General features: G+C 37.9%; 1 protein-coding gene across 1 annotated transcript; it reads left to right on the forward strand.

Moving 5' to 3' along the window:
* Positions 1-10105: 10105 nt before the first annotated feature.
* LOC110865252 (probable aldo-keto reductase 4) lies at positions 10106-11835 on the forward strand. The gene is made up of 4 exons (XM_022114488.2): positions 10106-10577; positions 10715-10887; positions 10987-11089; positions 11331-11835. The coding sequence occupies exons 1-4, from the start codon at positions 10164-10166 to the stop codon at positions 11664-11666; spliced, it is 1026 nt and encodes a 341-aa protein (XP_021970180.1). The 5' UTR covers positions 10106-10163; the 3' UTR covers positions 11667-11835.
* The last annotated feature ends 1695 nt before the right edge of the window (positions 11836-13530 follow it).

Below are 13530 nucleotides of genomic sequence, written 5' to 3' on the forward strand. Positions count from 1 at the left end.
ATACATGCATTAGAAGGTTGTACTACATGCTTTTAGGGTATGATGCACACCGTATGTGGGATTAAGTGTTTGATCAAAACTAATAAATGATCATGTACTAAATATTAAGCGTGTGGACTCACTAGTAAGTAAAGATAGTAGAGTTATGTAAATGGATTAACTTTGAATGTGGTGGTCAATTTGTAGGATTATGAAGATTTAGTATATGTAGGATTGACTATGTGATTATATGTGCATATAACTAGGTGACTATGTGGTATGTGCATCATCACATGAGTATGAAATGTATATGATGTTATTACTATGGTCTACCTTATTATGAATGACAATTTGAAAGTATACATGTAAGTTGGATAGTTGACTTTTGAAAGTCAACAATGTATGAATGTAATTGATGGGTTTTTGGACACAAATGTTAGAGTAGAGAATTAGTGTGTCATGTACTAGATGATTTATGTGCTATGTGCGATGGTAATCGAGTTACGTGAGATTTGAATGAGGTAACTATTGATATATGTCTCATATATGTGAAAATGTGACTAATGAAAGTCAAGTAATATGTAAATAAAAAGAAATGAATGTCTGTATGTATGATTATATATGCTAATTTTGATACAAACGTGATGACATGTAAGGAAGAGAATCGTATCAATTGACTCAAGCACGGAGGGCTAACGCGGCGAGATGAGGAAGGAAATAAGCTTTAATACGCACGCTTAAGGTAAGTGACTCCGATTCACTTCTTAGTATGTATGTAAAATTTTAATATTTATGAGTGTGGAAAATTATGCAAGGATTGTGTAATGGTGAGAGTATTAAGATTAGTGTTAATTTTAGTATAATGAAAGAGATATCTATAACGAAGGTATGTTAGTAGGATTAAACGGGTCAAATAATGGTATAAAGGATTTATAAGCCGTTTGCTTATAAATCAACTTTTGATGCGACCCGAGGTGATAAACGGACCCGTAATTAATTACGGTCGCATAGAAAACAAGAATCATGTAATTTGGATATGTAGATATAAAGTTATGGAATTTAGAAGTTAGAGTTTTGGTTAAATTCATAGCTGGGCAAGAGTGCAGCAGCAAAAAGGAAACAGTCTGTCGAAATAGGGCTGTCGCGCTACGCGACAACAATTCACTTTCACCGTCGCGTAACGCGACGGCTGTCGCGCCCCGCGAGCGCCAGTTAGCTGGCAAGTTTTGTTTTTTCTTGTTGATTTCGCATCCGGACTCGATGTTTTAGTGATTTTTAATGTCCCATAACTTATATTAAAGCTGGTCTAGAACATAAGTGATGTTATGAGCCTTCGGATAACGAAAGTATGGATTTTTCTTTCGTGTTAGTGAAGGAAGTCTCTAAGTAATTAAGCCTAGGAACGAGTGAGTATGTAGAATGGTAAGAATAAAACTTATAACATGGAAGTTGTGATTATGACAAGAAGTGTGGGATTAAGTGAATAAAAGTGGAAAGCGAGAGCTTTTATGTACGTGTGTGTATGTGAATGTGTGCGTATATATGTAGGTGTATACGTTTGTATGTATTTAGGAATTTGGAATGTATACATGTGTGAATGTGAGACGTTATAAAAACACGAAGGAATGTTTTCAACACATTTGGACATTAATGATTACTAATGTTGTGCCTTGAGATTTGAAAGGCAATGCAGGTATGAGATCGTCGGGTTATGAAGAATTGAAGCCGAGTTTGGGATAAGAGAATTTAAGAGAAAGCTTGAATGAACCTATGTTACATTATAGATTGTTATACGACTCCCTATTATATAGAATAATGTTGTATGGTGTGTTAATGACTAATGATTAAGTTGTATGTGATGTCCACAGGTATCGCACGGATTTCCTCTACCACTATCGAAGATGAGCAAGTGTAGATCGAGTCACGGAGCAAGGGTTGTACGGAAGAGTAGTCAAGTGGTTTAAATTATGTATCGTCTTGAAGTATTAATTTAAGTATGAATGTTGTAAAACTTCTTATTAAGACTTTTGACAGTGGCAATTTAACCCTTACGTAAGTAATGTCGTTAATGAATAAAGAAATTTTTGAGCTCATAATTCCGATGCGTCGTTTTTAAGTTATTACGTGTTAGGGTGTTTCAACGAAGATGACCACTCGATCCTTACCTGGTAATAGCCCGGAGAAGGATAACACGCCCCAAAGGCAGAATCTCTTGATGAATTTCATCAGAGATTTGCAAGTTCACTGACCTGGAGATCGAAAGTCTTTTCCCCTCTTTTCCACCAGAAAACGTTTTCCGGCCATATGATCCTTCAGTTCGAAGCGATGCAATTTGACCCATTTGGGTTTGTTTTCCAGCCTTGCCCTTTCATCTTGGTTATTCTTACCTTTTTCCTGACCTTACCCGAAGGTTCTTCAACATGACCGGAATCCGTTACAGTCAGGCCATGCCCATTCTCTGGAGAGTTCTGTACACCATCGAAAAGATCATCAAAGCTGAAGACTTTGACTTTAACCTTTCTGAGCTGTCATATCTTTACTCCTTAGCCACCCACAGCTCAAGTTGCTTCTTGTTCAAGGCTAAACCTCACAAACCTCTCCCAATCCTCCAGACCACTAAAACGACTCCACATGGAAGAACCAGATCTTCTTTTTGAGAAGGGACTTTATTCCCCAAGGGGATAGTTTACCCCAAAACCACATCTCACAATTTAAACCTTTATCATGTTTCCGTTCAACAACGACCCGAACACCTTCTCGCCACACAACCGACATTACATACAAACTCAACAAAATCGTGGACCGTCAACACCGACATCGACAAAGCCGAATACCGTCCGCTTCCTATCGACAATTCATTAGCTTGGAACATGCAATCACCTCAACCAAGACACACAACTCCACCCGTTCAAATGTCGGGTTTTACATATACCCGTCTGTGTTTGGTCAATACATGTCTTAACCCTTGTCTCCTATGTCTCTTATTTCTCCTATGTCTCCACCCGAAACCCAAACCGTAGTACCCGATACCTAACCCGAAACCGAAACCCGCGAACACACATCATCCTCACGGAGACATCGTAGAAAGCAACTCGGCGGGCCGCGAACAAAAAAGAGTCATGACAAGTGGTTGATGAAAGAGGAGTTAGCCTTGGCACGGGCTTGGGTCGACATATCCGAAGACCCCGCCGTTGGTAATATTTTCATAGTGTTTATTTACTTATTTAATTTTATATTACATTTTTTAATTTTATTAAAGTACATATAATTTAAAAAAAATGTTTTAAAACTATATAATTGTTAGAAATGTTAATGTAGACAATGATCAAGAGGAAAGTTTCGGGCCCCATGAACTGTAGCAATCAAATGATTCGTTCCGGGAAAGTGGTCGTCTATTAGGACAAAAGTTAACAACTTCAACAACATTGTCAACCGCCATATGCACAACAAAAGTAGACCAAGCGGTTCAAGCGACGCAGACGTCATGTCTACCGCTCTCGACAAGTTTAGAGCAACATACGGTTGCACATTTACCATGGTTAAACCTGGGAGGTGAATAGAAATTCGTCGAACTGGTATCTTGTGCCACCGGTCAAGACCGGTAGATCATCAAAGTGCTCCAAGAGTAATCCTGGCACGCCGGAGCGGCGCTTGTCCGCAGGTGCATCTAATGCTCGTTCTTACCTAGACTTAAACAACACCAACCTCGACATAGACTTTGAGGAACCACAAGAATTGTCTCACCAACTAGGTAGAGACAAAACCAAGGCAATAAACGCAAGAGGAAAGACCAACAGCAAAACCACTTCTACAATAACAACAACAAAAACCGAAGGTGGATCCAGAAGATAAACACCAATATGAGAAGGTGACTAATACTTCGAAGGTTCAGACTCACAATCCTTTTAGTGCCCTTGATTCTGATGGGGGGAAGGGTGGTTCCATCAAAGGGAAATATAAAGGTGGTCGGGATCCTAATGAGGAGTCAGATGAGGAAGAAGTTGAGGTTGTCTATGATGAAACGATAGAGTTTATGACATCGGGTACACGTCCTAATTCCTCCAAATCAGGGGCAAGCACCTTTTCCACAAAGGTTTCCAATGGATAGTTTGCTTCTGTTCCTTTCTAGGTGGTTGTCTGTTGTTGGCAACTTCATATTTGATGATGGTGGATGAAGTCGTTCTATGTTTCAGGGTTTTGTCTACTATTTTGGTCATTGTATGATTAGTAGTAGGCTAGGTTGGTATGGTGTCTTGGTTTAGTTGTTTTTTATTTGCTTACATATATGTGGACTGTCCTATATATGAACTAGTGAGGAACTCATCCTCACTAGTTGTACTTATTTGACGATTGTCTATATATAGAATTTACCGGGGTAATCCTTTACTCCAAAAAAAAAAAATAATAATAAATTAAAACGGTGACGCAACATGTGTTTATTGGAAATAATATATCTTCTTAATTTTTTAAAAGAATTTATTTACGAAAAAACTAATATATAAATAATATAAAACTGAATCAGAAAGGTCAATATTTAATCAAATCTATATACAACTTTTTTTTTTTTTATGTGACGTAGCATTCACGATTCACATGTGTAGGAGCAAGAATTATAAACCTATAAATTACCAACTTTTTTATGCATACATGTGTTATACCTTTACCTTTGGGAGGTTTTAAAAAAAGAATTGGAATTTTCCTTTTCAACCCAACAGTATTAACCTTTAACAATTTAAGTTTAAAGTTTTCATCTTTGTTTCATTTTTAACCCTAAAGTTTTAATCTTTGACAATTTAAGTTTAATGTTTTAATCTTTGGTAATTTAACCCCTTTGATTAATTTGATTTTTCACTTCTAATTCAAAAGTCTCCATCTTATACAATTTAACCCCTTTGATTAATTTGATTTTTCACTTCTAATTCAAAAGTTTCCATCTTTTGCAATTTAACCACTCTGATTTTTTTACTTATGTGTTGTAATCTTGGCTTTGGGGTTTTTTCAAAGAAAAAATGATTATGCATATAGTTGTTGTAACCATGGCTTTGGGGGGTTTTTCAAAAAAATTGATTTTTTTTTTACTTTTCACCTAAAATTATTTCATAAATTACTGTTAACCCAAAACTATTTGTTTTTTTTTTCTTTTAACACAGAACTTTTTATCTTCTGCAATCTATCCTTACAACTTTTTTTTGCTTTCAACTTTGGTACTTTATAGTTTTTATTTTCCGCAAATTTTTCGCTTTATGTTTCGTTCGTGACTTAACACATCGCAACGTGCGTCTTTGGTTTAACGTTTTTACGTTTCGTTCTATATTTTGCGAGTTAACACGATGCAACGTGCGTGTGTGGGTGAACGTTTTTACATCGTCTATTTTTTTCCCGTTTGACAGGTCCAACATATCGTGCGCGTCCTAAATCGACTTAGTTATAACTAAAGAATCCCCGCCGCATTGCGGCGGTCGTAATTCTAGTTGACTAAAAAAGTCATGTTTTCTTGGAATTTTGAATAGGAGAAACTTCAAAACATATTTTAGGGACATTGCTAAATACGCCAATAAGCCCTTACTTTTATGTGTTCTTCATTGGTTCCATTGCATAAATAGTTATCAAAAGAAAATCAATGGGCTAGTGGTTTATTGGCAAACACAAAGCCTTTAAATACTTGAGTGTGAGAGGGAGGTTTTGAGTTCAAGTCCCATAAACGACAGGAAAAAAAGAAACTTGCAATTCAAAAGAACAACCCTCCTTGTATATTTTATATATACTACATTTACCATGATGGGGAATAGTGTCAGGCAGCTGCCTGTCACCCCTGTATTGGTCGTGACTTTTTGTATTCTACTTTAGACTTTTAACTTCGCTAGTATACGTGTTTAGCCCCCTGACACTTCCTCATTGGCCCTGACAAATTACAATTTTGCCTCGGTTTAAATTTTAGTCTTGCCATCATTTTAGGTTTTTTTTATTGGCAAAAGTATAATAGTGTTTTTTAAATTGATTGACTCGATGCAATTTTCTTTCGTGCCAGAGAGCTGTCTGACACTCGTTCATTGGTGCTGACAAATTACAATTTTTCCCATAGTTAAAATTACAGTCTAGTTATCGTTTTAGTTTTTTGGAAAGCTATGGTAGTATTTTGTTTTGATTGGTTGACTCGATGAAATTTTATTGAGATCAAGTTATCTGGTCTGTACAAGTAATAGACATATGTGTAAAATTATGAAACTAAAAAATATTCGGCTTACCGCCCCACAACACGAGTGGGCATAATGTTGATCAGTTCTGTTTAAACATAATGGAAAACATGAAAACATACCTTTGATTGCATCTGTACAGGCCAGCAGAGAATCCAGATGGAGACGCAACAACAGTGTTTGACATGATTGTCAGCTTGATGTGGTTCCTTCTTAGGGTGCAATCTAATGCTGGTGATGAAGAAACCGAATAGGGTGTTCGGTTGAGAAGAGGAGGTTGATTGATGTTATGAGAGTAATTAGGTTATGTGTCTAACCTTAGAACCTCTACATAAGTCTCCTTATATATGCACCCAAGAGGAAACCCTAATTAGTTAATAAGGGTAATTTGGCCCATCAACAATTACCAACTAATTATTTAAATAAGTTATTATATATTTTAATCTATATTATGTAAATGATTATAATAACTACTATATTAAATATAACATAAAATATATTTAATCTTACACATAAACGAGTATAACAACAAAAAATCTAAAATAAGGATCGAGTTAATTTTGATGTTACTAGAACATATTATTACCCACTTTAGATTTGAGGCATTGGAACATGTGTTGGTTAGATAATTTGTGGGATGTAGTGATTGTGAAACTGATCATGAAGACTAGAACGAATCTATTTTTTGACCTAAAACCAAAATAATTTGAAGCAAACTAAACTAAATGATTCCATTCCCTGGTCCTCAGTGAACCGTCGATGATGTTTTGGACCGTTTTGTTTTAAGTCTACCGCTAGACGTCATCGTCGGTAAATTAAATGATTTTGGACTTCCTCGTAAAAGCTCCCAACATCTCAAGTATGTGAAACCGCTTCTCGTTAGAGTGTACTCTTCCAACACTCTTGTTAAAATATTCACATCGTTTTGTCCGCTTCCCCAGTTCTCCTTCGTGCGTTGGAAGACTTCTTGAAACTAATGACATTTTTGGTTTATATCGATCCATTTGCTAGATATATAATCTTTTTCCCGGTATTCATCTTTATCCATGGCTTTAAAAAAGGTTCCACGAATTTTTTGCCAAAAAATTGGTGACGTTTGATAGTTTGCAAAAAAAAAAAAAAAAAAAAAAAAAAATCAGTGTCATATTCTTAAAAATAAAAATAAAAAATATGTGCAAAGTGGACCGAATTATTTAAAAAAATAAAACTAATATACTTTTTAAAACGATTACCAACTTTGGGATCCTCCGATATGTCGAGTCACGACCATGCTAACGCGTATTACTCGTCTTTTTTCCAAGCTAGGTAGGTACATACAAAATAATTTGAAGCAAACTAAACTAAATGATTCCATTCCCTGGCCCTCCATAGAAAATGACCCGAACGCCTTCTCGCCACACCACTGATGGTACATACAAACTCAACAAAAACCGTGGATCGTCAAACCCAGCATCGGCGAAGCCGAATACCAACCGCTTCCCACTGACAATTCACTAACATGGAACATGCAATCACCACAACCTCGACACACACCTCCACCTGCTCAAATGTCGAGTCTTTACATGTACCCGCCCGTGTTTGGTCAATACATGTCACAACCCTTGTCTCTTATGTCTCCTATTTCTCCTATGTCTCCTATGTCTCCACCCGAAACCCAAACCGTAGTACCCGATACCCAACATGAAACCGAAACCCGCTAACACACATCATCCTGGCGGAGACATCATAGAAAGCAACACGACGAGCCGCGAAAAAAAAGAGTCATGACAAGTGGTCGATGAAAGAGGAGTTATCCTTGGCAGGAGCTTGGGTCGACATATTCGAAGACCTCGTCGTTGGTGATATTTTTTTATAGTGTTTATTTATTTAGCCGGACGACGGCTTTGCCTTTCTCTCCACCTCTAATCTGTCTCTCTCTTACTCTTCTCTCTAACCCTAGTCTATGTGTTCATACTTCATACAGCAAAAAAAATGATAGGAAGCGTTGGAAATCCCTAAAATACCCTTCGTTACTGTTCAAAGCTTTGAGTTTTTAATATATAGGGGAATTTTACATTACATTTTTTAAATTTTATTAAAGTATATACAATTTTTAAAAATGTTTTAAAACTATATAATTGTTATAAATGTTACTATAGACAATGATCAAGATGCGCCGGCTTTTATGGGGCGGACCAGAGAAAAGTTTTGGGCCGCCATGAACCGTGAACCGTAGCGTTCAAATTATTCGTTCTCGGGAAAGTTGTAGGTCCCGAAATCGGAGGATCGATGACAAAACCAAATCCTTGTTTATAGCAAACAAAGTCACGTGTGCGGAATCCACGTAACTATGCCAAATCAAACATAGAAGTCAGTAACAACGAGATTTAACCAATGAAACACAATCGATTGATTAAACTGGATGAGAATTACAACTGATACAAACACAGTTTTGACAGAATGACTTTAAGGGTATGCTCTCATCTCTGCCTTCTAAGTGAAACAGAATGTGTTTATATAGCAGCCCTGGGCCAGACATCGACGAAACCAACATGGGCTCGACGAAACACAAAGGGCCAGATACTTGGGCCTGAAGAAGCCCAAAGGCCGACGAAACAAGTCTGTTTCGTCGTAGACCTCGACGAAACAAAATGTAATTGACATAAGTTCTGTTTCGTCGTTATGTGTTCGACGAAACACAAAGTGTTTCGTCGAAGGCTGCAAATGGTGAAATGTTTGCTGCAAACAGACAGTTGCTGCAAACTTCATACAAACACAAACATAAAGACAGAAATACCCTTATATGCAACATGTATCGTTCATATATCATTACATACCAAAAGGAGACAAACAAGTCGGACACAAGCGGATAGGAGGATATCCGACTTGGTCGACGGCAAATACAGACTCGATAAACGACAAACGGCCGTACAAAATACATCGTAAATACAAGACTAGTTACAGACACAAAAGTGCATCAACAAAAGTGGTCGTCAATGAGGACGAAAATTAGCAACTTCAACAGCATTGTCAACCACCATAATATGAACAACAAAAATAGACCGAACGGTTCAAGACGCAGACGTCATGTCTGCTGCTCTCGACGAGTTTAGAGCAACATACAGTTGTGCATTTACCATGGTCAAACCTTACAAGGTGCTTAGAAATTCGCCGAAGTGGTATCTTGTGCTATCGGTCAAAACCGGTGGATCATCAAAGTGCTCCAAGAGTAATTCATACACGCCGGAGTCGCGCTCGTCCACAGGTGCATCTGATGCTCGTTCTTACCTAGACCTAAACGACACCAACCTAGACCTAGACTTTGGGGAACCGCAAGAATTGCCACGCCCACCAGGTAGAGACAAAACCAAGGCAGCAAACACAAGAGGAAGGTCCAAAGGTAAAACCACTTCTACAACAACAACAAATATTGAAGGTGGATCCAGTCTCCCGTCCAAGTTAGACGAGAAACTTGCTCGAATTCTATCGCTAAAGAAACAAGAGATCGAGTTGGAAAAGAGTAGGCAAAAGGCGGCCGACATTCGGTTCCTCAAAAAACCAATTCCAACTCATGTATCCGACAAGGATCGGATGATCATCGAAATGGAGAAGCAAGCCATTCGCGCCAAATATCTAAACAAGTAAGACAATGTTAATTTTTTTAAATGATATGTTTATTTTAAGATTTTGATATTTTTCTTAATGTAGGTTTAATTAATATGTTATGTCATTTTTTTAGAAAAAGATAGCATATGTCTTTAATCAGTATATATTTTATTAAAATATAAGGTTCCATATAAATTGACTTTTTAAATCAACTTAGGCGTCTGATCCAGTCCATTCGCACAGCTTGGGACTTTTGTGAGCCGACCTACGTAGGTGCTGACGTACTCAGATCCATATGGACGTGGTACCGACTCCGATTGCTATAAATAGGATTGAGTGATGCGTTCATTTCATCAATCACCAATCAATCAAGTTGTACTGTAGAAACTAAATTTAAAACCAAAAATGGCAAGCAGAGTACCAAGAAGGCAATTGGGTTCACAGGGTTTAGAGGTCTCAGCTCTGGGTTTAGGATGCATGGGCATGTCCGATCTGTACGGTGCTCCCAAACCTGAACCTGACATGATCAAGCTCATCCACCACGCCATCAACGCCGGTGTCACCCTCCTCGACACCTCCGATGTCTACGGCCCCAAAACCAACGAGATCCTTCTCGGCAAGGCTTTGAAAGGGGGGATGAGGGACAAAGTGCAGCTGGCTACCAAATTTGGGATCAAGCTCGATGGTTCCTGGGAGGTCCAAGGCGATCCCGCCTATGTCAGGGCTGCCTGCGAAGCCAGCCTCAAGCGACTTGAGGTCGACTGCATTGATCTCTATTATCAGCACAGGATTGATACTAGCGTGCCAATCGAAATCACGGTTAGTTAGTTAGTTTTACATCATCCATCCTTGTTTTTCTTACATAAACTTTCCCAGAAAAACAACTACATGTATGTTATTTAGTGTTTTTGGCGTACAACTTGTGCTAGCTTTTGATGTTTTGTTTTCCTTAATAGATGGGGGAACTAAAGAAGCTAGTGGAAGAAGGTAAAATTAAATACGTTGGATTATCAGAGGCATCAGCATCCACCATTAGAAGAGCTCACGCCGTGCATCCAATTACTGCGGTACAACTGGAATGGTCCTTGCAGTCAAGAGATGTAGAAGAAGAAATTATTCCCACTTGCAGGTGTAATATCGTCTTTCCTCCTTTTCTTTTCTATATTATAAATTACCAAGTATCCAATCTTCTTCGGAAGTTTTTTTAACGCTTATCATACTCTTTCAGAGAACTTGGGATAGGGATTGTTGCATATAGTCCTCTAGGACGTGGTTTTTTCTCACATGGTCCAAATATGTTGGAGAAGTTGGAAGAAAGTGACGCCCGTAAGGTATGTTGTCTACATCTTTTTTGTTTTATTTTCCAATTATCGTCCGGTCACTTCCATCTCTGACCGTTTCAATAAAAAGACGTTAAACACTATAATCCCGTATTTTCTAATATCGTTCTGTTCGGTACCTTCCAACTGTCCAAAGATGTTGGAAAAAGTGGTGTAAGCTCTATGTGTTTTTGTTTAAATGCCTTAAAGTGTTGAAACTGACATTAAATTTGAATCTTTTAATGTTTTGTAGTACTTGCCAAGGTTGCAACCTGAAAATCTCGAACACAACAAGATCATGTATGAGAGGATTAATGAGCTAGCGACAAAGAAAGGTTGCACAACCTCTCAGCTAGCATTGGCATGGGTTCTCCACCAAGGAAATGATGTTGTGCCCATTCCAGGTACCACCAAGATTCAAAATTTTGAACACAACATTGGAGCTTTATCTGTTAAGCTAACACCAGAAGATATGGCTGAACTTGAGTCTATTGCATCACCTGATTCAATCAAGGGGGATCGATATGGTGCTGGTTTTAAAACATATAAGGACTCAGAGACTCTTCTATTATCGGCCTGGAAAGCTTAATCAACTATACGAGTGTTTTGTTTATTCGTGTGCTCCTGTACACAGAATACATATTCGTTTTCTTTTAAGAAATGTCTTTTAGTTTTTAAAGCTTCGTTGCACTTGATCAGCGTTTACTTTACTATTGCATGTAATTTTGAGAAGAATAAATAAAGTCATTTTTTTGTTTAAAGGGCATGCTTGAGCGGGTTTTTTGATGTAGGGTCCTACATGGCTGGTACCATTTTTTAGGGTTGCTTAAACACTCGCCGTACTTGATTTTTGCGAAAGAAATATTTAAAAGACAGACTTAGAAAACATAGTTTTCCAATAAAAGAGTTAACACACGCAGTTTTCCTCTAAAATTAACCACTAATTTAGCGATTCTTTTTAAATAAACGACCATATTAGCAACCCGTTTAGGGACAATGCATTTTCTTTTATTTAAGACAACTTTTGGGTCACAAACACTACAAGAGAACTAGGCTATCGTCGACAGAAAATTTCAATCAAAAAGCCGCCAAAGAGTTACCAACATATATGGACCCATGTAATTTGAATAAAAATAATACCTTAAAAGAACTGTTAGTGATTTGTGAATGTCTAAGCATCAGTTGGTAATAAGAGACCAATAATTATATGAGTTACCTTTTTATGTTTGATTCCCGATCAGTTGTCCTGTAATGCATTCCGACAGCTAATCCATCAGAAAACAGACAATTTTCACAAAATAAGTCACATGATCAATCACTGCATATTAGGTCAAACATGGTCATATTAGGTAGAAAATGGTCATGTCATATGATGGTTACCAACTAATTCAAATCAGAGCAAAGTACAAACATACAAGTCTTAAAAGTCCTAAATACAACAAGTTTGAATCTTTAACTATAACAAATACAACAACATTTTATATGAACAAATGAACACCCTAAATGGCAAGAAATTGGAGAAAAGCAACTATCTGGACCAGAAATAGTGCAAGAAACAATAGATAAGATAATTTAATTCAAGAAAAGATTAAAGCAGCACAAAATCGTCAAAAGAGTTATGCAGATAACAGACGGAAACCTTTGAAATTTCAAGTGGGAGATAAGGTATTGTTAAAGGTTTCTCCATGGAAAGGAGTAGTCAGATTCGTTAAATAAGGAAAGCTAAGCCCCAGGTATGTTGGACCATTTGAGATTATTAGAAGAATAGGACCCGTAGCCTATCAGCTACAACTGCCAAAGGAGATAGCAGGAATACATGATGTGTTTCAAGTATGTAATCTCAAGAAATGCTTAGCCGACGAATCATTAGTAATCCCTCTTAAGGATATAGAGGTAAATGAGAAACTTAAGTTTGTAAAGAAACCAATTCAGATTGAAGATAGAAAGATCAAGAATCTCAAACACAAGAGACTAGTTCTGGTCAAAGTGAAATGGGATTCCAAGAGAGGACCAGAATACACATAGGAACTCGAGTCAGAAATGCATAGGAAATACCCACACCTGTTCCAGTAGACCTCGAGGACGAGATCTAAAACAAGGTGGGGAGGATATAACAACCTTCCTAAAACATACTTGGACACCCCTAAATGTCCTAAAATATACCCCATATGCGAGAAACGGACCCAGAATACCCTTATATTTATAAAAATCAAGAAAAACAAAATATATAGGGTTGTCGCAGGCCGCGACCCAGACATCCTTGGTCTCTCGCGGGGCGCGAGGCCCAGTAACTTGCCGGACACCCATGCCGCCACGTGTCGACACATGGCAGGTCTAGATACGCTGACTGGCCAAGCCTACGGCCTAACCTACGTTTGTCGCGGCCGCGAAGGCCGACCTTAAGTGTGTCGCGGGCCGCGAGCCGCCATGGAATGCGCCTATAAATAGAGGTC

Source organism: Helianthus annuus, chromosome 6 (genome assembly GCF_002127325.2).
Source record: "Helianthus annuus cultivar XRQ/B chromosome 6, HanXRQr2.0-SUNRISE, whole genome shotgun sequence".
Lineage (NCBI taxonomy): Eukaryota > Viridiplantae > Streptophyta > Magnoliopsida > Asterales > Asteraceae > Helianthus > Helianthus annuus.